Source organism: Hipposideros armiger, unplaced genomic scaffold (assembly GCF_001890085.2).
Source record: "Hipposideros armiger isolate ML-2016 unplaced genomic scaffold, ASM189008v1 scaffold_508, whole genome shotgun sequence".
NCBI lineage: Eukaryota > Metazoa > Chordata > Mammalia > Chiroptera > Hipposideridae > Hipposideros > Hipposideros armiger.
In genome coordinates, this window is record NW_017731858.1 from 900,462 (window position 1) to 926,813 (window position 26,352).

Below are 26,352 nucleotides of genomic sequence, written 5' to 3' on the forward strand. Positions count from 1 at the left end.
ATAAACATGCAAGGGGAGGGGCCAGGAGGTAAAACTGGTTTTCAGAACCCTGTAGCTCTGGCCCATTTGTACCCTCTTGGAAAACCATTGACAAAACAAATAGCCCTTCCTAGTCTCAAGCTCCTAAGGAAACAATGATAAGCTCAAAGAAATAAACATGGACACTCTTTAAATTCACAAAAGGAACTTAGGCCAATGAGAAAAATAGTCCCAACTAATCCATACCTTCTTGCCTGTGGGCTTGTTTGAATATTGATCATTCTATGGAGGAAAACCTTCTCCAGACCTAAAAAGATTTTTTTTTACATTTTAGATTGGCAGGCTAGGTAAAACTTGGTAAATTATAAGTAAATCGGTAAAAAATTTTAATTTAGTAGGTTTCAATTTTCACTATAAAAGTTCCTGGTCCTTTTTTTTTAATAATTTCTTTCCAGACAGCTTAATCTGGCTAGTTCCATTATTTCTCATTACTTGTTCTCCCTGACAAGAACACTTTCTTTTAAAGTCTCTTGTTTCCAACTGTTTTTGTCATTTTGGTTTTGTAACACACAGTTAAAAGACAGTGGGCTTCCATGGAGCTCTCCAACCCGAACCAATTCCTGCCCCCCTCCCCACCGCAATGTTATCTATATCAAGTTTAGCCATTTACCCAAAGGGATAAATCCATAAATCAAACGTAAAAAACCTTTGTTCAAGTTGGACTCCTTACTTTTCAGCCTCTTCCTCTTCTCTCTTCTTTTGTTTTTTCCTTTCTTCTTCCAGCTCTTGTAATTTTAGACTTTCTTGATCTCTCCTCTTTAAAGTTCCTTCACTGAAGTGTTTGGTTGTATCAAACAAAACCTGCTGCAAAACAATTCAAAGTTTCATTAGAAAATTTTGCCAGCTGGTTTTGTATATCCCAGGCTAGAGACATAAAACTAATATTGACATGGCAATTCAAAACCAAATGAATTAAAAATGTTCTCTCTGTAACCTAGTACCCATACTGTACCTACCACTGCTTCACACGAACCTTCCAAACAGTTCTGTGGGACCCAGGATTTTGTTTGGCAGAACCATGAGGAGCTCACTTTACAGTCATAGGTGACATCACAAAGCCATTATGGGCACAGGCTCTTATGGGCACAAGCTGGGCAGTGGTATATGGGTTGTCATTATAATATTTGCTATATCATTTGTCTGACTCAATAGCTCATAATTTTAAAATGTACATTTTAACGTAAGAAGCATCACACATAATACACACACAGACACACACACACACACACACACACACACATACACTCACTCATATACAGGAAGCTACTTAAACTGAAAGTCCGAATTCATGCTGAAGACTGATTTAGAGAAAAAGGAGCATCTAAAAGTGTCGTTTCCTCTGCTGGATTAAGATTTCAAGAAGGAGATGACTAAGCAAGCATTCAGATATCAATGAGGTGACATGACTGGATAGTCAGGCTGATTTTCAGAGGAAAGGGTCCAAGTTTGTTGGGATTATGTTTTAGCAATTTACCTGACAAACATCCTGAAAATACAAGTTGTGGTCCCAATAATAAAAAGGGAGTAAACTGTTTTCCTTGTAATTTCAAACTGCACGTATTCCTCTCTCTCAGCAACTTGTCAAGTAGAATAAGTACCTGAGATACTTTCATAAGGGCCATGAAGCATCCTTTAATACCCTCAAGAAGTTAGGGCAGAGCCCCAGATTATAACAACCATTACTTTAAAACCACAGCTGGCAGCATGCCTGATTGCAGAAGAATGCTGAAGTCAAGATTATTTTTCTTCCTACACGTCCATTTATTAATGACAACACAAATTTTATATTAGATATTGATCAGAGCCTAGTGGGGTCTATGGAAATTTATTCTAGATGCGTCCTTCTAGCTTTTACTTAGGATGACCAGAACAGTGGGAAATAAAAGAAACTCTGGCTACTTCTTACCTTAATGTTACATGCCAGAGCTTTCCCTTCCTCCCCTTTAAGCATCAGCTTCATGCCTCGAAGGGACTCCATGGCTTTTATGAAGTCAGTTGACTCCTGGTACTGTATAAAAGCCTCAAACATCTCCAAGCAGAAGCTAAAGCCCCCAAAGCTCTCACCAGTCATTGCCTCTCTGTAGGGGTCAAGCATAGGGATATCCACATTCTTGATCTTCCCAAAACACTCAAAGACCACCCGAAGAATCTCTTCACATGGCTTTTCCCCACTGGAACCTTTAGGTGCAAACCAGTTGCAGGGTAAGCCTTCAAAATGTATGGAATCCAGGCTCTTATCACGGCCCTGCTCATCAGCTCCATCACTTGATGGGGTTTCCTGTTCCTTGGAGAAGCGCTCCCACTCTCCTTGGGCATCTGAAGCCACTACTTTCAAGTCTGTTTTCAAACCATTTAGCTTGATGATCTTCCCATGTAACTTTGCCTTCAGGATCTGAATCAAACTTCATGTTTCAGCCTGCCCCTCAAATCAGATGAAGTCCTTCGTACTCTTGGAAAGCTGAACTGTGGTGAACTGATCAGGGCAAATCAGGCTCTTCAGCTGGTCAAGGACTTCCCAGTTCAAGAAAGGCCTCATAGGTTCTGTACTCTCTGGGAGCAATACACTGATCATCAGTTTTGCTATGGGCTTCAGGTAGAGTTGTTGAGCTGCATAGGGATCTGTTGCCTCAGTTATCATACACCACGGTTACCATCATCGTATCCTCAGGAAACCTCAGAGGGCAAAAGAGAACAATTTCATACAAATGGAGCAAAGCACAGATTTGGATTTTGAATGGTGCTGGACTTAGGTCAAATTGAGAGGGGAAAGGCTACTATAGGGAGAATTAAGACAATAGCTTACATTTGTTTAATGTGTTTTAGGTTTCAAAGTTTCTATACACTGTGTCTCGGTTTCCTTAACTGTAAAACAGAAATAGTAGTGTTTCAGGGAGGATGAAATGAGTGAGTACGTGTAAAATCCTTAGAATAGTGCCTGGCACACAGGAATTTTTCAATAAACATAAGCTATGACTACTATTTATTCTAATTTATATCCTTTGATTCATGAAGCAACCTGTGAGTAGGTATTTTCATGTCTGTTTTACTGATGGGGGAATTCAGACAGATTCAGGAAAATTAAACAAGCTCCCTATACACTGGGACCCCAAGATTCCATATCTCCAATCTATTGTATAATTGATCTCAAATATAAAGCCCCATAAAAACCTACTGGGGGTGGCACAGAAACAGGGCAAGGATAAAATACATGTAGCACATTTGTGAACATGCACCCAGCTGATTTAGCATCCTTTGCTCAGGTTGGTTTCTAAGTCTTACATGAAAATATCTACTCTTATTCTTCCAGTCTATTGACTTTAACTAAACTGAACTTTAAGTTCAAGTGAAGAGGAGACAATCTTTTCTAAAAGTGACAAAGTGAATTTGTACTCTACTTTTGGACTAGAAAAATCCCAAAACATGAGTGTTTGCTGGCATTCATATTAACAAACTCTTTTAAGTTGTTCTAAGGTGAATAAGATCACTAATACTGGGAATTAGGGATTTCTGCTCCTATTTGCTGACTTGAAGCAGCACTTCCCAATAAAAGAGTTTACTTTTTCTAAAAGTGAATGTATTCAGAGTCTACATCACCAGAGTTTCTCATTAATGTCAACTTAGGGGAGATTTAGGCCCAAATATATATGGCCAGATGATGGAAATTCTAACACAAAATTTACTACTAAATCTTGGTTAACATTATAAGTACATATTTCTTTTGTTTGTTTGTTTGTTTAGCTTTTATTTCATAATCATAAACTTAACTCTGCAACCCAGGCTATACTTGGAGGGGGCAAGGAAAATATGGAACCCAATGAGCTGCAGCGAGAGCACAAAGATAATGGGGTGTTCCGAGCAGATGGGGCAGGGGTGCTCTCCTGACTACAGAAGGAATGGTCTGGTTAAGATAAAACCAGTCAAATGCATCAGAGTTGTCCACAGTCAGCAATGGTGATCTTCTTGCTCATCTTGCCATTTCTGGACCCAAAGTGCTCCATGGCTTCCATGATATTCATGCCGTCTTTCACCCTGCCGAAGACCACATGCTTGCCATCCAACCACTCAGTCTTCGCCGTGCAGATGAAAAACTGAGAACCGTTTGTGTTGGATCCAGCGTTTGCCATGGACAGGATGCCAGGACCTGTATGCTTCAGGAGGAAATTCTCATCTTCAAACTTCTCCCCATAGATGGACTTGCCACCTGTGCCGTTATGGCGTGTAAAGCCACCACCCTGGCACATAAATCCTGGAATAATTCTGTGAAAGCAGGAACCCTTATAACCAAATCCTTTCTCCCCAGTGCTCAGGGCACAAAAGTTTTCTGCTGTCTTTGGAACTTTGTCTGCAAACAGCTCGAAGGAGACACGGCCCAAGGGCTCGCCATCGACGGCGATGTCGAAGAACACGGTGGGGTTGACCATGGTTGAGCGGAGGGAGGTCCGGGCGGCGGCGTCTGGAAGGCCAAAGTACATATTTCTTTAATAACTGTCCCTGAAGGACAATCCAAGTCCTTTTGGACAATCCAAGTCCTTTAAAAGACCACCAAAAGCAGTATCTGAGATACTAGGTTCTAGAAATCCTTAAGATAGCAACACTGAACTGAGATGACATGAGCATGTTCTCTTTCTCCAAAAACATTATCTAACTAGCAAAATGGAGAAGAAATCCAGTAAGTTTGCTGCAATTTGCAACATAAGAGTCAACACTAAGTTCCTTTAGGAGAAAAATTCATTTGAAATTCAATTAAGATATACTGAACCAAAAAATTTATCTATAGTCAATAGGTATTTACTTATACAATGTAATTCAAAGCAATGTTGTTTTAAAAAAAATATTCCAGAAAAAGTACACACAAAATAGTTAGTCACGTCAAAGTATTCAGGTTTGTCATGCTCTCCATTAATTCCAGTGATACTCCCTTTGTTTTAAACATTTTAGAATGCTTCTCTTGAATTGATTTCAAAGTCGGTTACATTCTTTTATTTATTTATTTATTTTTAAAGATTTTTATTGGGGAATTGGGGGGATGGGAACAGTGCTGGGAATTGGGGGAAGGGGAACAGACAAGTTGCTGTCCTTTTGTTCTTCAGTCTAGTTGTGGAGGATGTCGCTTCACTGGCCCAAGTTGGCACCATCATTGCGCTCTTCCCAGGCGAGGCAGATCAGTCGCCGGCTTCTGGACGGCCGCTCACTGCGGCTGCTGGCCGCTCACGCTGGCTGCTGGCTACACACGGTAGCCCATGGCAACCCACTGCCACAGAGGCTGCAGCCTATGCTGTCGCCGGCAACTCACGGCAGCCCAGCTCCAGGTTGAGCTGTTGTTCAGCATCTTAGCTGTGGAGGGCAGTGTCACTGGCCCTCATATGTGGGATCCGAACCGGGGTCCTCTGGTGTCCCAAGCCAGTTCTTAACCATCGCGCCACTCGGCCGGCCCTCCATTCTTTTTTTTTTTTTTAAGATTTTTATTGGGGAATTGGGGGGATGGGAACAGCACTGGGGAATTGGGGGAAGGGGAACAGACAAGTTGCTGTCCTTTTGTTCTTCAGTCTAGTTGTGGAGGACGTTGCTTCACCGGCCCAAGCTGGCACCATCATTGCGCTCTTCCCGAGTGAGGCAGATCAATCCTCGGCTTCTGGACAGCCGCCGGTCCTACATTCTTTTAAATAGCCTTGATGGAGGCCAGTTTCAAAATTCTTTTATCATGAATTTGATATTTACAAATCATCAAAAATGATCTAGAATCAAGAATGTTGGATGGGGCCGGCCAAGTGGCACATTGGTTGAGAGCTGGCTTGGGACACCAGAGGGCCCGGGTTCGGATCCCACATATGAGGGCCAGTGACACTACCCTCTACAGCTAAGATGCTGAACAACAGCTCAACCTGGAGCTGGGCTGCCGTGAGTTGCCGCGACAGCGTAGGCTGCAGCCCCTGCTGCAGTGGGTTGCCATGGGCTACCGTGTGTAGCCAGCAGCCAGCGTGAGCGGCCAGCAGCCAGCGTGAGCGGCAGTCCAGAAGCCGGCGACTGATCTGCCTCGCCCGGGAAGAGCGCAATGATGGTACCAACTTGGGCCAGTGAAGCAACGTCCTCCACAACTAGACTGAAGAACCAAAGGACAGCAACTTGTCTGTTCCCATCCCCCAATTCCCCAATAAAAATCTTAAAAAAAGGTGTTATCTTTAAAAAAAATGTTAGACAAAATGGATGACTACAAAGAACAAATTTCTTAATTGACTTATTGTAACCGCTCGTAGGAGGACATTCCAAGAAAGGCTCTAAATAATTATTTTATTTCTTTTTATTAGTTTCAGGTATACAAAGCAACATAATAGTTAGACATTTACACCCTTCACATAGTGATAACCTCCCTCTAATTAATTTCTTTAATTAGTGGGTACATTTTTGGAATGGGTACAGAGCTTTGAAAGATGACAACCTGAAGGACAACATTCATATCAATGTTGTGGTACAATAGTTGCAAAAATGATCCCAATTTTCCACCCCTTCCTGTACCTACAGCCTTTGTAATGTGACTTTGAGTTATCTCTGTCAACAGATAGAATCCATTCATTCCCCAGCCCTGAATGTGAGCTGGTTGGTTGGTGTTTTCTTTTTTTCCAATAGAATGTGGCAGTAGTTACCAAATGCCAGATCTAAGCCTAGGTGTCAAGTGGCCCTTACTCTCCTGGAATTCTGCCATGCCATGAGGACAAACCTGGGCTAGCCTGTTGGAGGCTGAGAGGCCACATGAAGAAGAGCCCACTTGTGACAGATGGCCACCCTAGACCAGCCAGCCCCCAGCCAACCCACCATGTTACCAATGGCACATGAGCAAGCCCAGCCAAGATCAGCTGGAGCCCTCAACAGATCAGGAGAACAGTCCTGAGAACCTACAGACTTGTGAGAGCTAATCAATGCTTGTTGCTTAAGTCAATAAGTTTGGGGATGGTTTGTCATACAACAATAGCTAACTGATGATACAAACATCTAAATTTTAATTAGTTTCAAGATATATAATTCCATTTGATAGTTTTCACACAAATAAAAATGATAAAAACCCATTCCTGAGAGAGTTTTGGGAAGAAAGAAAAAGCAGGCATCTTCATATCTTGCTAGAGGTAATGTAAACTAGTTACATCTTTTTCCAGAATAATTCAGCAAAACAAACCAAGAATCATAAAAATTCTTACCCCCTTGGATCCAGTAACCTGTTTTAGAAACTTATCCTAGGGAAGTAATTTAAAATTAACAAAGAACATGTTCAAAGCTACGTATTACAGTGTCATTTTAGATACATTTTTTTTGTCAAAACTATGTATACATAGGAATAAAGTTCATAAATTGAGTTACAATTTTTTTGCAAAGTGTCTTTAATAAAACTTTTTGCTGACTTAATCAATAGAATAGCAACTCCGTTCCCCCATCAGAGATACCCTTCTATCTGCCATCACTGTAAAGGCTGATAGGTATCTGAACCCATAACCAAATTCGTGTGAGTCATGACTGAATCCTGGGAGATTAGGACTTTGAATAACGAAGAAGCAGTTGGCCAATCCAATACTAGCTACACCATAGGCTGCAGAAGTTATTTTTAAAAACTGCTTTATTGAAACATGATATATGGCATGTTTCATACATTTCACACGTTTTATAATATAAGGTGCACATGTATCACAAGAGTACATTTTGATGAATTTTGATGTATGTAGACACATATATGAAACTATCACCACAGCCAAGATAGTGAAAATACCCATCATCCTAAAAAGCTTCCTTCGTGCCCCTTTGTAATCCTTCCCCCATCCCCAGCAACCACTGATCTGGCTGCAGATTGCTTAAGTCATAGCTAATTAATTTTATAGTAAAAAAAACCAGATGTTTTTGAAAAATACTCAGTTATATCCAATACTCAGCTTTAACATATGCTTTTGTCTAAATCAGGATAGTTCCTCAACTCCTAGCTTCCATGTGCTAATCCTTGAATCTAGTTAAAGCTGCATAGGGCCCTACTTTGTTCTTGAAAATAGGTTTAATAAGGTTTGTGCTCTTCTCCCCATACAGTCCCTGTTTTTAACCTCATTTAAACCAAATAAACATATTTTTAAATAATCTATTTTATTTTTTATTTTTTCTTGGAGTTAATATTTAGTATATACTGAAAATAATTAAGATTACTACTTCATTTTATAATATGGCAGTGAGCCTTTTGAAATTATTATATTCAGAACTTAAGTATACATATATTTAAATGTATTTTATTTATTTATTTTATTAGTTTCAGGTATACAAAGCAACATAATAGTTAGACATTTACACCCCTCACAAAGTGATAAACCCCCAGTCTACTACCCCTCTGACATCATATATAGCTGTTACAATACCATTGACTATATTCCCTATGCTGTACTTTACATCCTGTGAATATATATACATATATGTGTGTGTGTGTGTGTGTATATATATATATATATATATATATATATATACACACATATATATTTCATTATATTTGACATTCAATATTATTTTCTTTTAGTTTCTGGTGTACGACACAGTGGTTAGGAATTTAGTCTATGAAATGATCCCCGTTATAAGTCCAGTACCCATCTGACACTCTATATAGTCTTTATAACATTATTAATTATATTCCCCATAATATATTTCACATCCCTGTGACTATTTTGTGACTACCAATTTGTACTTCCTAATCCCTTCACCTTACTCATCCAACCCCCTACCCCCTCCCATCTAGCATCTATCAGTTTGTTCTCTGTATCTATGAGTCTATTTCTATTTTGTTTGCTTGTTTATTCAGTTCCTCAGATTCCACATATAAGTGAGATCATATGGTATTTGTCTTTCTCAGTCTGACTTATTTCACTTAGGATAATATCCTCTAGGTTCACCCATGTTGTTGCAATTGGTAAGATTTCATTCTTTTTTATGGCAGAGTAATATCCATTGTATTATAATATACTATAAATGTATCAAAATTTCTTTATCTAATTGTCTATTGATAAGCATTTCAGTTGCTTCCATATCTTAGCTATTGTGAATAGTGCTGCAATAAACATAGGGGTGCATATATTTTTTTGAATTAGTGTTTTGGATTTCTTTGGGTAAATACTGATAAAAGTGTGAGGACCCAGGCCCAGACCCTAGACGAAGCAAGCCCAGTTTAGAAAATACCTCCTCCCTGAGGAATAAGAAAAGGTCATACTCTAGCTGAGCATAGGAGAACATCCTGTTAAAGGTGCCAGGATGCGGTTATAAGTAAAAGTTTTTCTTTGCAAGAATTAGGTTACAACAATAGATTATTTTACAGATAACTCATTTTCACACCTCGCTCAGGACGTTTTGCAAGAACTGCTTTTTTGCTTCTGTACACTTGCTTCTGCTCAAACTCCCAAAAGTCAAGCCCCTATAAAACTTCCACCCTCCAAGACTTCGGGGCCGTTGTCCTCTTGCAGAGTGAGGCGGTCACCAGGCTTGGCTGAATGAAGCTTTTGGAACAAAAAACTGTCTCTTAGGTCATTTTTAAGAAGTAAGGACCTCACATTTGGAGGCCCCAGCGAGATTTGGACAGCCGGCTTGTCTCCGCCTTTGGTGCTCACTGGCGCTTCGGTGGGGGTGGCCACCCCTGGTTCAGGGGCCCTGGCAACTGAGTTGGCGTTCCAGGGAGTGGATTCTGGGCTCTGCAGCTGTCCCCTTCACTCCAAAAGCTTTATTTGGAAATCCTTCGAAGGTAAGAGGTCCATATGAGCCCGTATGGTCTCTTGTTGTGGCCGGCGTGGCCTAGGACTTGCCCCAGGTATTGGGACTCTAAGGGGCCAGATATAGCATACACCCTTGAGTCATGGGAGCTCCTGCAATGGCAGCGACTCTCCTGGTTCGGGTCAGGGAGTCATGCACCCACTAACTCTAATACGTAGGGAACAAACCATGACTACTGGCCCATTGGTTTCCTCTCCTGTCCTGTCTGGGTCCCCCTGGCCCGTTGGTTTCCCCTTGGGCTACTAACCTGTTGATTTCCCCTTTGTTGTTTGGGTCACAGCTATGGGCCCGTTGGTTTTCTTCCTGTTGTTTGGGTCATGTTCGAGTCACGTGGGCTATCCGTGACTACTGGCTCGTTGGATTTCCTACTGTTGTTTAGGTCAGGGAGTGTCATGCACGGTGACCACTGGCCCTCTCCTCTAGATTCCTGGAGGAGTTTGTACTGTCTTATCTGTTTTGGCGCCATGTTTGTCTCTATTGTTCTTCTCATTGCTTGGTCTGTCTTTGGAAAGTCAGTTTTATGTTTCTTTTTGTCGTCTAATTTTTGTCCCTGAGAGATGGGACACCTCCAGAGGTGTCAGCAGTGGGACCTGGTAAATTCCTCATGTTCCGTTAAGGAAATCTGTTTTGTTCCTCATAATCCTGTAAGTAAATCTATTATGTTCCCGGTAAGTAAACATGGTATCTAAATAAGTCTCTTGTATGGGCCATGTTTCTTGTTGTCCTTTTTGTCTATTTGTTCAGTGTCTCCTTAATGATCTCCCTTAGTTTCTTCCCTGATCCCCGTCTTGTCATGTAAATTGACTTTTAGTTTCAATCCCAACTAGAAGCCCACTGGGCAAAATATTAGGCCATTAAACAACTATAGCTATAAGCTGTTAACCAAAAAAAAAATTAATGTTCTATTACACTATTACTGGCCAATGTATATTTAAACTCTGAAGGGCGCTGGTCGCTCTATAGTTCATTAAATTGTACTATCTTGTAAATAAAATTATTTTGTTAGAGGGTCTGGGAAATAAGATAAGATTTCATATATATAAGCTTCTATAATAAATTCTAAAAAGGGAACTAAACTGATAGTTCAGAGAAAAGGGGACTCCACCCATCTCCTCACTTGTAACCAGAAAAGCCTGAGGCTGAGGTAACGGAAGGAAAAAAAAGAGAGACACTTTTAAAACCAAGCAGCTAAGTTTCAAGCCAGACACCCAGCCCTTGCTCCAGCCTCTTTGCACTTGTAGGGATAATTATAAGATCTAACAACCTCTCTACAATTGTTAATAACTCTGTTTTTATATATATATAATATCTAATAATTATGCTTATCTGTATTTTATATAATATAATGTAATATTTTTACCTCTAAATAGTATTACCAGATTATAGTTAATTAGCTTAAAAATTAACTCAGGTACTTTTCAGGATCATGTATTCTAAAAAGTATGTTTGACACTAAGGTCGGTTTAACTTTCGGTTACATAAATATATCTTTAAGGTTATTAGCACTAAATATAGTATCTTTTATTTTACCTGAGTTTACAGAAATAAATTCATGTTATCTGTCACAAATTTGTCAAAAATAAGGTTTTAGATAAAACTTTTCAATAATAATTATATAGTATAAATTCTTGGATATGGTTTCTCAACATCTGTTGGTAACTTAATATTTTAATTTTACTAAGTTATGTTAAATAATAAAAGTTATTAAATACCTAAATATTTCAAGATAATAAAATACTAAAATATTAATTATTAGATAGGTCTGAGTTCATCTATTTTTGGCTTCTTGTCACAGAAAAGCTAAAAGACATAACCTATACTTCTAAAGGTTACACAATGTATTATAGATTTACTAATAAAAATATTGGTTACTTGGTTTTGGTTGTCAATAAAAATTAAGGTCTTAAAGTTGTAGATTTTGGTATAAAAAATACAAGAAAGGTATAGGATATAGAGGCACACTTTTAAAGGAACTGAGAGAGGATGGTTTGTCCTGGGGATAATTGTTTCTAAATAAATGGGACAGGCTGGAAGGAACTAGACAAGTAAAAGGAATGTAGAAAAAAAATTTTTGGAGAATTTTATGTATAGTTAAACTAGATATGTTTAAATAAGTCCAAATATCACAAGTAAGCTAGTACAGGGTTAATTACATTTTCCCTTTTTGCTAGATGGGATAAAATTTATTAAATTGCTGGTCTACTAATAATGCTATAAAAAAGGTTTTCTGCCTGGAAAGTAAAGATTGTATGTCATCAGAATAGTTTTCTATGTTTTGTATTGTCTCAATCAGGTCTTTAAGTTGCTCAAGGGATTAAATTTAGGAGTTGAGTTTTTGCTAATAGCTATATAAACTTCTGTGTTTTGGAAACCACTGGAGCTCATATACCATCCTCAGTATCAAAAATAGGCCAATATAAAAAAGCCTAGGCTAATACAACTGACAACATATTCTAATAGTTCTGGCCCACTGTTACCTCCTGATAAAGAGGCTCAGAAACTAAAAAAAGAAAAAAAGGGGGGAGGGGCAGGAAGTTGTTTAAATATCTTTAACAGCTAAAATAAAAATAAAAGGAACAGTCAGAGCAAAAGATGAGACCAGAGCCAGGCCAGATTTTTGGCCACAGTTATAATCACCCAGGGCTAAAGCCACCTCAGGGCACCCCACAAGCCCCAGAAGAGGAAACACCGGGTAAAGGAGTCAGCTTTGGATATAAAAGTCCAGACGGCTGGAATAAGGAGTACTAAACAGCCGTACCCTCTGTACAAACTAAAGGGCCCTGGAGGAGGGATTGTCCCCTACTCTGAAGGGAGCAGGGACCAATTCCCTCCCCACAAGGGGCTGTAAGTAACTACAGGCCTAAAGCTCCCAGTGGCTCCCAAGCTAGTCTCATCATAGGGGTAAAACTGTAGGTGACCCTGACGTGGCAGGTAACCCTATTAATATAAAAACCATTTAATTCTGTCTCAACCGCTCAGTCTGGGCCTTTTTCTTTTTCTCTAAAAACTACTCAGTTACAAAGACACAAAAAGCCCCCGGATTTAGACTTATTTTACTCAGCCTGTTCCTTACCATTAGTCTATATCTTAAAAAAAAAAGTAAAATACTATTAAAAGCCTAGGAAAAGGCCTCTAACAGACCAGTTAGTTCCTATATATATATAAAAAAAAACCTGTACAATTTTTTGTACCAACAGCTATTAGGCTCCAGAGGCAGTAACTAGGTCCACTTCCCTTAAATTAATCTTTTCATTTAAGTCTCCACAGGACTTCCCCAAAGAAAGACTATCAATCATATTCCTTGGAGCCAGTTAAAAACCTTGGACCCCTGTTCAAGCTAAACTGCTAAAGCTACCCGTTGTTACTTTTCTCAATTTGACATGGTCGGAGGTCCTTCTCAAGGTTTGGAGATTAAAGCTTCCAGGATCTGCCAACAATTAAGGGCCTTGGGAATAAAGGTAATACCCCAACAACAACATAACCAGTCCCCGCCAAAAAAGCCAAAATAGTTTCCCAGGCAGATCTCAGGACTCCTTCTTCTCATCTAAGATCAGATAGGATAAGAGTTCCGTAAATCCCCCAATAGGCAGGGACAGCTCTACGCCCCTGCCCAGCAGGAAGCAGATACAGAAGAAGAGACCTCCTGTCCCTCAGCTTCCCATAGAGATTTTATAGGGATCGCGTCTCTAAGGGAAAACAAGACAGACAACAGAGGGCGCCCAAAAAGACCAGTGGGGTGCTCAAAACTTACAGACTAAAATCCATAACCAATCTTTACTCAACTCCCTACAGGCCTTCCATACCACATCAAAGAGTACCTATGGAGCCATCCGGGACGCCTTGCCTGTTCCCCCGTTGGACCCTGTTTGTCCCTTCCAACCCGAAGACTCGGACTCACTCCTTTAATGGACCATACACTGTTATCCTCACTATCCCAATGGCTCTAAAGGTTTGCCTGACTAAGGACGGCCCAGAAACTATAGAGGGTCCAGGACACCTCGCCTGACTCCTTAAAGCTAAGACTGTCACATTCTGTGCTGTCCTAGCCCTGTTCCCCTCCGTACAGTCCAGATTGCCCCCAGTTTTCCCTCCCCACTACCTTTGGGAGTTACACTCCGCCCCATACCCTTCTAAAGGACCCCTTCTCTAAGACCCTAACTATAAGCCCCAAGCCAAATAGTTCCCGTTTTAAACCCAACAGTTTCCGTTCCCGTTTTTGACAGATTTCTGCCCCTACCCCATTCCTGTTCTCACTTCTACCCAACAACAAAACAAGGTAGTCTCTATATTGCCCTAGGAGAGACCTGCTACTTCTATACTAACCAATCAGGAGTCATCCGGGACACTTTAGCCTCCCGTTAGGGACAATCAGTCACTTTTTAACTGGTCTCCTTAGCTCACAACCCTCATTTCTGCCCTGGCGGGACCGCTTGTTCTTCTGCTCCTCGCCTTCCTTGTTGGACCCTGTATCCTTAATACTCTCAGTACTTTCATTCGTCGTCAGGTCAGTCAGGTAAAGCTCCTAGTCCTCCGCCACCAATACACTCCCCTCCAGAATTTCGAATCAACAATTTGATTCCATACATAAGACCAATGGGGAATGTGAGGACCCAGGCTCAGACCCTAGACGAAGCAAGCCCAGTTTAGAAAATACCCCCGCCCTGAGGAATAAGAAAAAGTCATACTCTAGCTGAGCATAGGAGAACATCCTGTTAAAGGTGCCAGGATGCAGTTATAAGTAAAAGCTTTTCTTTGCAAGAATTACGTTACAATAGATTATTTTACAGATAACCCATTTTCACACCTGGCTCAGGACGTTTTGCAAGAACTAACTACTTTTTTGCTTCTGTACACTTGCTTCTGCTCAAACTCCCGGAAGTCAAGCCCCTATAAAACTTCCACCCTCCAAGACCTCGGGGCTGTTGTCCTCTTGCAGAGTGAGGCGGTCGCCAGGCTTGGCTGAATAAAGCTTTTGGAACGAAAACTCGGTCTCTTAGGTCATTTTTAAGAAGTAAGGACTTAACAAAAGCAAACTGGCACTTTAAAAAAACTGACCTGGGAGCTGGGATTCCTGTTACTCTCTACTCCTGACTTTCTGTTAAAACTTTATGGTTCTAACTTCCTGAAGTGGGGGAGGGGAATACATATAGGGGCCATCTTGGGAGAGGGGTGGAACCAGCCAAAGATGCATTTTCTCACACTGCTGCGGTAGTTTTTCGTTTTCCTTTCCCTGAATAAATCCTATTTTTGGCAGGCTACCTGGAAAATTATTTTGTCCAGTTGATACTACCCAGGAGTGGAATTGCTGAGTCATAAAGTAGTTCTATTTTTAATTTTTTGAGGAACCGTCATACTGTTTTCCATAGTGACTGCTAAATAATCTATTTTAAATTAGATACACTATTTAGTAGATACACTCGTGCATTTTATGTATTTTATATATATTAATAAAAATAGATCTACCAAAACAGGTGGAATCACTGAGATCAAGTTATTAGACTATGGGCCGGCCGAGTGGCGTGATAGTTAAGAACTGACTTGGGACGCCAGAGGGCCCCGGTTCAGATCCCACATATGAGGGCCAGTGACACTGCCCTCCACAGCTAAGATGCTGAACAACAGCTCAACCTGGAGCTGGGCTGCTGTGAGTCGCCGGCGACGGCGTAGGCTGCAGCCCCTGCTGCAGTGGGTTGCCATGGGCTACTGTGTGTACCAGCAGCCAGCGTGAGCGGCCAGCAGCCGCCGTGAGCGGCCGTCCAGAAGCCAGCGACTGATCTGCCTCGCCCGGGAAGAACGCAATGATGGTGCCAACTTGGGCCAGTGAAGCAACGTCCTCCACAACTAGACTGAAGAACAAAACGACAAGCAACTTGTCTGTTCCCCTTCCTCCAATTCCCCAGCACTGTTCCTATCCCCCAATTCCCCAATTTAAAAAAAAATCTAAAAAAACCAAAAAAAACAAAAGGACAGCAACTTGTCTGTTCCCCTTCCCCGAATCCCCAGCGCTGTTCCCCTCCCCCAATTCCCCAATAAAAATCTTAAAAAAAAAAGTTATTAGACTATAACTTAAACTTGGTTATTTAGAACAACTTAATTTGGCCTCTAAATTCTCTTTTAATAAGTCTGTGCTTCAGTTGACAGCAATGGTAGAATTCATTAATGATGTTCCCATCATTTCACCAATTGCTGTCATATGCATAGATTACTTTATTCAACAAATGTTTAAGAGCCTAGTATAAACCAAGCCCTGATGGCAAAGAATACCACAGTTATGACCTCCATAAATTATCAAAAAGTAAAACAATAAAGATTTTTTACTATTCCCGTGTTCTATTATGTTCCATGACCTCCCCAATCCCCCAACCCCACACCACAGGCACACGTCTTCTCATCTGATTAAAAGCAACATTATTGAAATCACTTCTGTTTAATACCTTTGCAGAGGCAAATGAGAGATCCTCTAACCTTAAAAAATTATAGTTATTCAATGTTTACACAGTGTGCATTCCAGCAGTATTGTGTGTACATAGCTTTACCAAAGCATTTCACTCAACATACTTCCCATGCCAGAACATTTCTAGTGGACTCAGAGAACATGGCTGCTTTCTCTAGTCATCCGTCCACCTCATCTTCTTTGCCTCCATACCTAGTATCAAAGCTGACTGAATAACAGTAGAAGAGAAGAGAGAAAAGGAAACAGTCTTGAGATGTTCTCACAAACTTAAAATGGTTGCTTTAATCTGCAGTGAAAATTCAACACATTCTGTAGGGTCTGCAATTCAAAGTTACTCCAGCACTTTCTTTCATTTCAGAAGATACTAGAGAGATTCCTGCTACATCTCCAGTTTTTTTATCAGAAATATAACTTTAAAACTTTAAAAGCACTGGAGTTGTTAGAAAAGTATCCATCATTCATTCTCTTTCACTTTTCCTCACTCCCACAAGTATTTGTTGTCAAGGACATTTGAATGAGGCACTTTTCTAAACACAGTGAAAAAAATAGGACCATCTATACAACTCAATATTGTCTTTCAAAGTAGTTATTTTCTGCCTTTCTTTTTACTCCAGGCTTTTAAAACTTAAAGTTAGTCATTTTGAAAGCATTTAAAATTATATCAATATATTTGTAGTCAGCAGGGCAACCAAGATATATTTGGGTTAAATCAACGTAGCTGATTGCCAATTTCCTGGTTAGTACAGAAGCCGAGTAAGTCTTGACCAAATAGAACTATTCCCTAGCTCTTCACTCAAGAAGTCATGGATGAACATTCATATGTTTTAACACATCACTAACCTAAACAACAGTTTTAAAACTTAGGCTGACCATATGATCTTGAAAATTTTTTAAATCACATCATTAAAATGAGCAACCCTCAGTGTTGCAATAGGAATATAGCCAATATACAACCTACGAGATAACTAAATTCCCAAATTAAGATGGTCCTAAAGGGCTTAGCGGATCACTGGGAGCTTTGAGGTCAGAAAGGAAGGGAGTTTTGGAGATCCACAGCCATTCAGCAATGATAAATTTGTTACCAGGAAATATGAGTGTCCTACTGCGAGAGAATCTCTTCTACTGCCGGTCAAAGAAAAGCTTCTCTAAGGGAGAGTTTGGCATGAGAACTGTTGATCTTAAAATGAAGAAAACCGGATTCATGTTAATTCATCTCCTTGGACAATTTAATTTTCCTGTTTTCACTTCCCCATTTTAAAAGATCATACTAATATTTCCTTCCTGGGATAATTTTTGTGAAAGCAAAGTGTTTCTAAGGCTAATAAAACAAATAAACCTAAAGAAAGGTTTGTGTAAGGCCTTTCTGTGCAAATGCATTTACATAACAGTGAATATGGGAGTCACTTCAGGATGGCAAGGGAGGGAGCAATTTTTAAAAATATGCACAGGGCAGTCGCAGACCCATCTAAGCAGTCTTTTTGTATTTGCCCCTTCTTTAGTTCCAGGAACGTTTTTGTTATAGAACATGTCTCCCCAGACATTTCTAACCTAGAATACTGCTTTATACCTTGGATTAATTTACTATAATGCTACTCAAGTAGACTCATTGCTTTCTCCTCTTCACATTTAAAAAAAAGCTATCAGGGATTTCAAGGAATGTGGCTGAGTATCTTACATACTTTAGCCTCACTCACCAAATAGAGTATTATTTGTGGGAAACGCATATTATGAAGTTGCCAGTGTTTTACTTCTGTTTTATCTTCCCAATCAGAAAATTATCAGCAAACTTCCTGCCCACGAGTCGCCACCTACAGGGCAAAAGCAGCCTTTACATGGGACCGGGCCTTGAGCTACTAAGTAGTTTCTGAAAGCAGCAGTATTTCCCAAACTTTTTAAAATCCCAAGGTAAACTTATTTGAATACAAATCCTGCAGAATACGATACTACTCAATACCTTATGGTGAAAATGTGATCAAGGGAGGAAAGACTGGAGAAGCCACAATTCATGTGAACTCTTCATGGTGGACCACTGTGTTGTAGTATCCTGACCAGGGAACACTGCCAGAGTGAAAGAGCTATAAAGTCAAAAGTGGGTGAAAAGATTAAAAAACTAAAACAACTGTATATTTACAATTTTCTGCATGAATAACGTGAGATTTACACAGTTGTAATTATAGACCATCATGATTTGGTTTTTACACCTATTTCATAATAATCTCACATACTGATATGGTCAACACATTTCTCACTTTTAATGCCTATAGCAAACTTCTGTAGAAATTCTATATATAGGAGACATTCTATAGAAACTCTATAGAGTTATACATATTTGGTTAGATATTCACCCTTCATGGGGATTTGCATTTTCCAGTTAGTTTTTACACCTGAAGCTGAAGTAGAGTGATATTGAATGGCAATTATATATATAGTCACAGGATGTGGAGTACAGCATAGGAAATAGAGTCAATGGTACTGTACCAGCTATATAAGATGCCAGACAGGTAGTAGCTTGGGGAGGTTATCACTTTGTGAGGGGTGCAAATGTCTAACTATTATGTTGCTCTGTATACCTAAAACTAATAAAAAAGGGGGAAAAAAAGAGCACCTCTTTCCAAAAGAGTATCACTACTACTCTATACTACTCGTATGAGAAAGGGCAACACAATGAAAATCTTTGTCCAAATCTTTCTTTAAATGATTTCCTCAAAATGTATGACTATATCAAAGGATAGGAATAAGTTCACATGGCTCATTACATGTTGTCAAATTGTTCTCCTGAAGGATTAAGTCAACTTATCATGCCATCACAGTGTTAACATGCCCAATTCCCATGTACCTTGTGCAGCTCTGCTTACATTGGACCATTATCATTTTTATTTCTGCTACCTTAATTAGTTTATAATGGCAACTTAAAGTGGCTTGAATTTGCATTTAATGTTTATGTAGGCTAAAGCTCCAGCCAACCTTTATATGGATATTCAACTGCCTATTCAATGTGTCCAAGTTGAATGCTTCATTTGCATCTCAACCTAACAAGTGCAACAGAAATTTTGGGAGTCACCCAGTGATTCCTATCTCCCTAATGGGGCCACCCTCCACCCAGGTGCTCAAGTTCCTCCCTTCCCCTTACATTCAATCCTTCAGCAAGTCATTTTGACTCCACCTTTACCACACATTCCAAATTCATCTCTGTCTTCACTGCTATTTCCCAGGTCCAAGCCACCATCATCTCTAACCTGGATTACTGTAGCAGCCTCCCAACTAGTCTTTCTTCTTCTATCCTTGCCCCCATGAAGTCTACACTACAAAACAGCCAAAATGCTTTAAAAATAAAAAACCTTAAGTCAGATCCTATTACTCCTTTGTTCAAAACCCTCCAGTGGCTTTCCACCATGCTTTGAACAAAATCCAAACTGCTTTTACCCAAAATATAGCCGCTACCCATCTCTTTCAACTCATTTTGTCCCCTTGGGCCCTACTGCCCTGTTCTCTCCAATGACTGTCACACTGGCCTTTTTACTGCTCCTTAAATGCATCAAGTTCACTCCTCAGAGCCTTTGCACTTGTGGTTCCCTCCAGCTGAAGTGCTGTCTTCCTCAAGGTTTTCTCATGGTTGGCTCCTTCTCATTATTCAGATGTGGCTCAGGGAAGTCTTCCCTGAACACTATTTTAAACAGCACTGCTCTCACTCCTGTCATGTTGTAGCATATCAACCCAATTTATTTTCATGGTAACACTGAAATGATGAAATTATCATGTGTATTTGTTAACGTGGTTTTTTTTTATCTGCGCCCCTTCCTAACCCCTAGTCTGCAAGTTCATGATGGCAGGGGCTGCATGTGTCCGGTTCACCATTTTATCTTCAGAGCCTAGAAGGAAGGGTGCCTGGCACATAGCAGGAACTTGATAATTCTAAATCTTACTAAACCAGAGAATGTGTTTATCAACTACATTTAAAAGGTGTTGCTTCCATAGTGAAAATACTAACAATAGCACCTAGAGATGAATCGTGAAATGCTAATGCAGACTTGCTTATTCTTTCAGGCTCCTACAGCTATCAACATTAATCAGTTAACTGGGAGATTAATCAAATGTACACCAAGCATCTACTCGGTATAAAGCACTTTGGGGGATACAATGAGTCATTCTCAAAGCACTGAGTCTAGAAAGAGAAAGAAATTAAAACAATTAACTGGAATATGAGGAAGTAAATTGTGAATTCCATGAGAACCATAGGATATTTTGGGCCACAGAAAAGTGATAATGGTTTTAATGCTCTTTCACATGAAGTAAGTGGTGACATTTCTGGGAATATGCCTTAGTGGTTTTCGAATGTGCTAGTACTGTTCCCTTCAAGAGTCTTGGGACATGCACAGGAACGGTTGGTTTTAGTTGTCACAATAACTGGCTTAGGGAAGGGCACTGCTGCCATTTGGTGAGCAGAGGGCCAGAGATGCTAAATGACCTGTATTGCAGGACAGACCTGCACAAGGAAGAACTCTCCACCCCAAAGGCCAGTACAGAAATGGCTTATCCCTGTCCATCTAGAACATATGGAGAGCCTTCAGGGACTTCTACATTAACCTTTGCAACATGATACTTTTTAGGTAGTCATTTCTGAGTTGTTTTCTTCCCCTGAACTCTTTTCATCATTTTGGTGCACAAACTGTACACACCAAGTATTCAGCGGAAAGAAATCCTTAGTCCAAGTGAAGGATAAAGAACAGTAAGGCCCACCAGAATGTCTCTTTGGGGACCTAGCATAGCGGGCTTCGAAACCCCAGCCCAAAGCAAAGGTACCACCTATAGATAATGCTCAGTCCCTGGCCATCAGCCTTTCCCCAGTGATGTCCACAGCATCCCTGTGTGTTAAGATTACTCACATTTCACAGAGTTGGTTCTACTGCATGTCCAACAATTCCCTAATTACACAGTAATACAAGAAGGTAATCCTAAATTAGAACCTTTCTGAGTGGAGGCTTGTTTCCCTAGAGTAGGGGTCTGGGGCCTACAGGGTCAGGTAGGTCCCAGGACTGGGGTGGGAGGTGTGGAGAACTCAGATCCCAGATAAAGGGGTCAGCATTACACAGCTCTGCCTTCCACAGGCAAAACATACACCAGGCCTTCTGGTGTTTCAAGAGAAGCTGGAAATCCTGACTTTTTTTTTATAGATCTTTTGGTTTTCCAATGTTGACCCCTAATCCAATGGCTTTTGAAAACATTGTGTAGACTGAAGCACACCCATCTAGGCTGAACTTGACCCACTGGCCCCTCCCCTAACTTGCTCTTTCTGCACACTGAACCCAAGAATCTGTTTGGTTGCATTCACCTAGCACTCTGCAAGCGCTCAAGAAATTCAAAAACAAGGTTTAATATGATGACAATTGGGCAAGATTCTCAAGAAAAAGTGAGACAGAGACAGGCTCAGAGACTCAGATAGGGCACACCAAGTGATTGGTACTGGTCTTGTCATGCTGTTTTTTTCTCAAAAATTCTTAACATCTCCCTATTTCTCACTGCATGACACCTCAAGTTCTTTTCAAGGTTCTCCAAAATATGACCCTTCCCTGCCTCACTAGCCTTATATTTCATCATGCCCCTGTGTCCATCCCCCAATCTAGCTAGGCCAGTCTTCCTTGAGTTCCTTCAAACATGTTCACCCCCTCAGCCAAATGTCCTCTATCCCTAAGTAAGGCCCACCACCTTCAAAGCCTTGCTTACATCCCACCTCTTTTATGAAACCTCTGTGACAGTAAATATTAAAATGCTTTCAAGCTCAAGCGCTGGTGTCAAGCAGACCTACGTTCAAATCCCACCTCTGTCATTGACCAGCTGGGTGATTCATCTAACCTGTTTGAGCTTCAGAAGATGATAATAGGGTCTACCTTACAGAATTTCTGAAGGATTAAGGGAAATGATGCAAGCCAAGTACTTACCCCCCAATAAACAATTAATGTGAGCTCCCATTATTACTGTGGCTGACCGTCCACTCCTCCTGTAAGTGACACAGCTTACACTGTTTGTCTCTTCTGAGCAAAGGACCACTGGATTCCATGCAGTGCACCTTTGCTCAGACTGGGCCCCAGTAATTAAGTCTACATCAGCCCCAAGCTTGGCTTTAAAGCTTCTTAAAATTCCAGGAGCATGTTGGATATAACACAGTACCCATATAGACCCAAGTGGACACTAAATCAGAGTTGCACACGTACCACCACCCTGGCTCTGAAACAACCCAGCAAAAGTCCTTCTGCCTAGCAAAGGCAGGAATGCATGCTAGGAAGATAAACATGTAGCCAGTCTCCATGGCAGAGAGCTGCTTCAACTTTTGAAGGAAATATCTTTCTCTCTTTCTCTCTCTCACACACACACCCTACCACTGCCACCACCATTACCTCCACATTCCCAAACCTCTGTGCCTCACCTTTTCTTCTGATGCTGGAGATGACACATGAAGCCACTCAAAGGCCACTTTCTCTACATGTGTATGATGGGGAACCCAAACACATGGGCCACACTGCAGGTGTGATCTTTGGCTAGGACTACATGGAAAGCACATGACCCACCACAGGAACTAAGATGGCTTCAGGTGGCCCTGTCCCCCACAGTGTTACTCCACCCCAAGTCAGCTCCACCCATCCTCTGATATGCATAGCTGGGATTGCTTGGGCACCAGTGCCAGCAGGCCTAGTCCCCTTGTCACTTTTCTCTGTGCTTAGCAAGTGTCAGCGTAAAACTACCTTCGTGCAAGTTACTCCATGCTTTGAGTGACTCCCTCCCAAAAAAATCAAACAAACAAACAAGAAAAGGCACAGAACAAAATGTGACTACTGGAATACCACATTCTTTAAAAAAGCAAACAAAAAACAGAACTTGAGAGGTCCCAATTGTGTTGTCCCAAAGAGTGGTTTTCTTAAGATGAAGACTGAGCCCTACCAATTGTGCTGCACAAGTTTACACTCTTTCAACAGCATGAAGTTCCAAAGTTAGATCACAGGCAGGCAGGAAAACAGTATACATTTGGGCATGATATTTGAGGCCTCATTCTCAATCTAGAAAAGATACAGAAGATGAAAAGTCCCAAAGGGTAGTCCTCATGCTGGAACCCAGTTTTCCAATACAAATCACTCCTCGGAGTTAGCAGCATTGTAAAGTTCTCCGGTAGTGGTTGGCTTTAAATAAAAGCGCAAAAAGCAGGAAGCCAAATATAAAGCAGACAGGGTCCCAAGGACATGGTCCCACGATTCCACCGCGTTCTGGGATAGCATTTTCTTCTACAGCGTAGGTTTCTCCAACTTGCTTCTTCCCCTAGCCCCACTGCCGCCCAACCCAACTCAGGACCCCCTTCCTCACGCCTTGTGGGTGAGCCCTGCTCTCCCAGTCAGATTGGACACCGTCTAATTGTACCCGCGCTGGAAACCTCAAGCCGAGATTCTCGACACGTACCTGAAGCCAAGGACCGGGTCATCTGTGGGGCAGGGGGAGGGGCTGCTAATGATTAATTGGATGAGTGCCGCTGGACCAGGGGTAAAGGCTCCCTGGTGACTGGTGTGGGAGTCGAACAGAAGAGCGCACCTTCAGTGCCCACTAGCTGGATGCCACTGCCAGCGTACCCCAGGGGAGGGCCCCGAGTGACCTCGGCTGGAGCAGCGGCTGGAGCGCCCCCTAGTGCGGCACCACAGCCAGAGGAGGTACCGCAAGTTCCAGGGTGAAGGGAGAAGACAAAGCGGAAGAAGAGCCTGGGCGCAACTCTGGAAAACCTGACTCTGCAGGGGTAGGTGGGGCGATTCAGGTCTCCTGCGCGTCTCCTCCCGCAATCCTCACCAAAGGTCCAGAGTGGCCCTGTCTGCGAGGCCCCACAGCCCCCGGAGGCCAGCGGGACGTGGACGCCTTCTCTGTGAGCAGAGCTGGCATTTACCGGGATCCTCAGGAGCCGCTGCGTCTCTGCTCTGGTCTCCGCTGCGGTAGCGGGTCTCCTGCCTCCACCTCTTGCCAGCACCGGCAACGCTCCCAGTTGCTCCCTGAGACTGTGGCTGGCGAGGCCAGCTGTTGAAAGGCTCGCTTCCCTAGCGCACGAGGCGCACAAGCGTCTCCGCCGCATCCAAGTCAGCGACGCAAGCGCGTGCCCCAGTGCCAATGCCCCGTGAGCCCCTCGCGGCAGCTGCTTCCCAGCTCGCGGGTCCCGGCTGCCGGCTTGCGGGCTCACCCACCCGCCCGCTCCGCTCAGTGCGTTCTCGCCTAGCCAATTGCTTCCGCGCGCGAGCTCCGCCCCCTCGCTGCCATCCCTCAACTTGCCCGCTGAACCAATAGCAACAATGAACTAGTCCCGCCCCTTCGATTCCCGCGGGGCCAATTGACTTCTTCAGAGGAGCCATTCCAGAAGCCCCACCCCTCTCGTTTTGCAAAGTCCAAGCCAAAGTTTATCTCAATGCGCGCTTGGTTGCTCCTGGCTATGGCCAGGTTTTGCTCCGGCTCCCCAACCACCGCAAGAAGTTACGATGACTTAGAAGCTGCAACTTCCCTGGTCTGGCAACATCCAAGCGACCTATTTCCTTTTAACAAACGAGTATAAGAAAGCTAACGGAGAGGTACTGTTGTCCACCTCATCCCTGAGGCAGGACTGCTGAGAAATATGCACCCGCTTGGCCAGAATTTATATATCACAGGGCCAGTAAGAACCTCAGAGGTCATCCACTGACTCTATCCACACTGGTTGTTTGGGGGTTTGGAGGTGTGTGTGTGTCCCATGTACAGGGTCCCTGCCCTCTAGGCTGGACAACTTCCAGTGACTCGCTGGCTCCTCAGATCACAGCTTGGTTCTCTGCATCATAATTTGAGGCTGAGTAAAGCAGGCCCCCTGTAACTTCTGCCCCCTTGAGGCCACACAAAGCCAGCTTTGCCCCTCTTCCCATGGTGGTCTAACAATTTGAAGACAAATCTTCTGGCCCTGTAGTTCTTCCATGCTTTGTTGCTCCACAGACCAGGGTTCAAGGTTCTTCTTTGAGTTTACAAGACCTTTATATCTTTTGCAAGTGTAAGGCGGAAAATGAGTCTATCCTACACCCTTCCCCATGCCCCCAACGCCAGGGCACAGACACCTTCTGCCCAGAGCAGACCAGGACTCTCATGTTCTCTCTTGAGTGCCATATTGCATATTAGATTTACTGTCATCGCACATCTGGTCTATTGTTCACTGCTGCTGTTATCACAAGGCTCTGTTCCTTACTTGATTAGAGGTAAATGTTATTGGGTTTTGTTGGAGGGGGTGCTAATTTCACTCTCTCTGTCAAGGTGCTAGCTTCTATCTTCTAGCACTATTTTGCCTGCTCATTCTGTCCTAAATAACATTTCATCTCCGCTCGCTACCACTGCCTTGCTCAGGTCCTCATCCATTTTGCACAACTTCCAAAGGGCCTCCTAACCAGGCAGTTTGCCTCCAGGTTTGCAGCCTCCTGGCTGACTTCCCAACGCTCCTCTCTCCTCATCCATTTTACACCAGAAGCCAGAGTTGTCTCTAACAGACAACTATCATCATGTCGCCACACTCCAACTTAAAAGCCCACCCCAGCGTCAAACCCATTTCTACTCCCTTTCTGCCCCCACCCCCGTGGCTTTCTGGATAAGAGTCCAAACCCACAGCGTGGCATTTAAACACCGTTGGTGATCTAGCCTCCTGTCCAGCCTCATTTCTAGCTGTTGCACCTCCACCACAGAGTGCTCTATACTTCAGGTCAACTGAACTTCCTGTTGTTTCTCAAATGAACCATGGTCTCTGACACTTCTGTGACTTTGATACAAAGTCTGGAATAACCTGCTCCTGCCCTCCCAGTCCTGACCTGCACACACTGATGTATTTTATTCATTCATTGAACACATCTACCGTAAACACCTACTATGCATGAAGTATTAGGGGTATAAAAATGTGATTTTAAAATTTTTGATGTGATCCATCAGGTGCTTCTGAGTGTAATGATTCTGCTTCCATTTTCATTGCCACACAGACATCCGGCAGCCAGTTGGAATGGTTGGTTTGGACTCCAGATTCATCCAACTAACTGAAGGGTTGGAGGAAACTGACACTGGAATTT

General features: G+C 42.1%; 1 protein-coding gene across 11 annotated transcripts in view; it reads right to left on the reverse strand.

The window, feature by feature from the left end:
* LOC109396216 (peptidyl-prolyl cis-trans isomerase A-like) overlaps positions 1 to 24,268 on the reverse strand; it is a 31,862-nt gene extending 7,594 nt beyond the window's left edge. Inside the window, exons 1-4 of one of the 11 annotated variants that reach the window (XR_002126818.1) lie at positions 23,711 to 23,797; positions 18,222 to 18,342; positions 710 to 840; positions 226 to 286 (exon numbers count right to left, since the gene is read on the reverse strand). Coding sequence is in view for 2 of the 11 variants with exons in the window: in XM_019667851.1 (XP_019523396.1) it covers positions 3,966 to 4,492; positions 23,711 to 23,732 (549 nt within the window). In the remaining 9 variants the exon portion in view is untranslated. Of the gene's footprint in view, positions 1 to 225; positions 287 to 709; positions 844 to 1,945; positions 4,493 to 16,371; positions 16,870 to 18,221; positions 18,343 to 23,710; positions 23,798 to 24,182 lie in introns of those variants that run through there. The other 10 variants (XR_002126816.1, XR_002126820.1, XR_002126822.1 and 7 more) reach the window with 10 other exon arrangements.
* Positions 24,269 to 26,352: the final 2,084 nt, after the last annotated feature.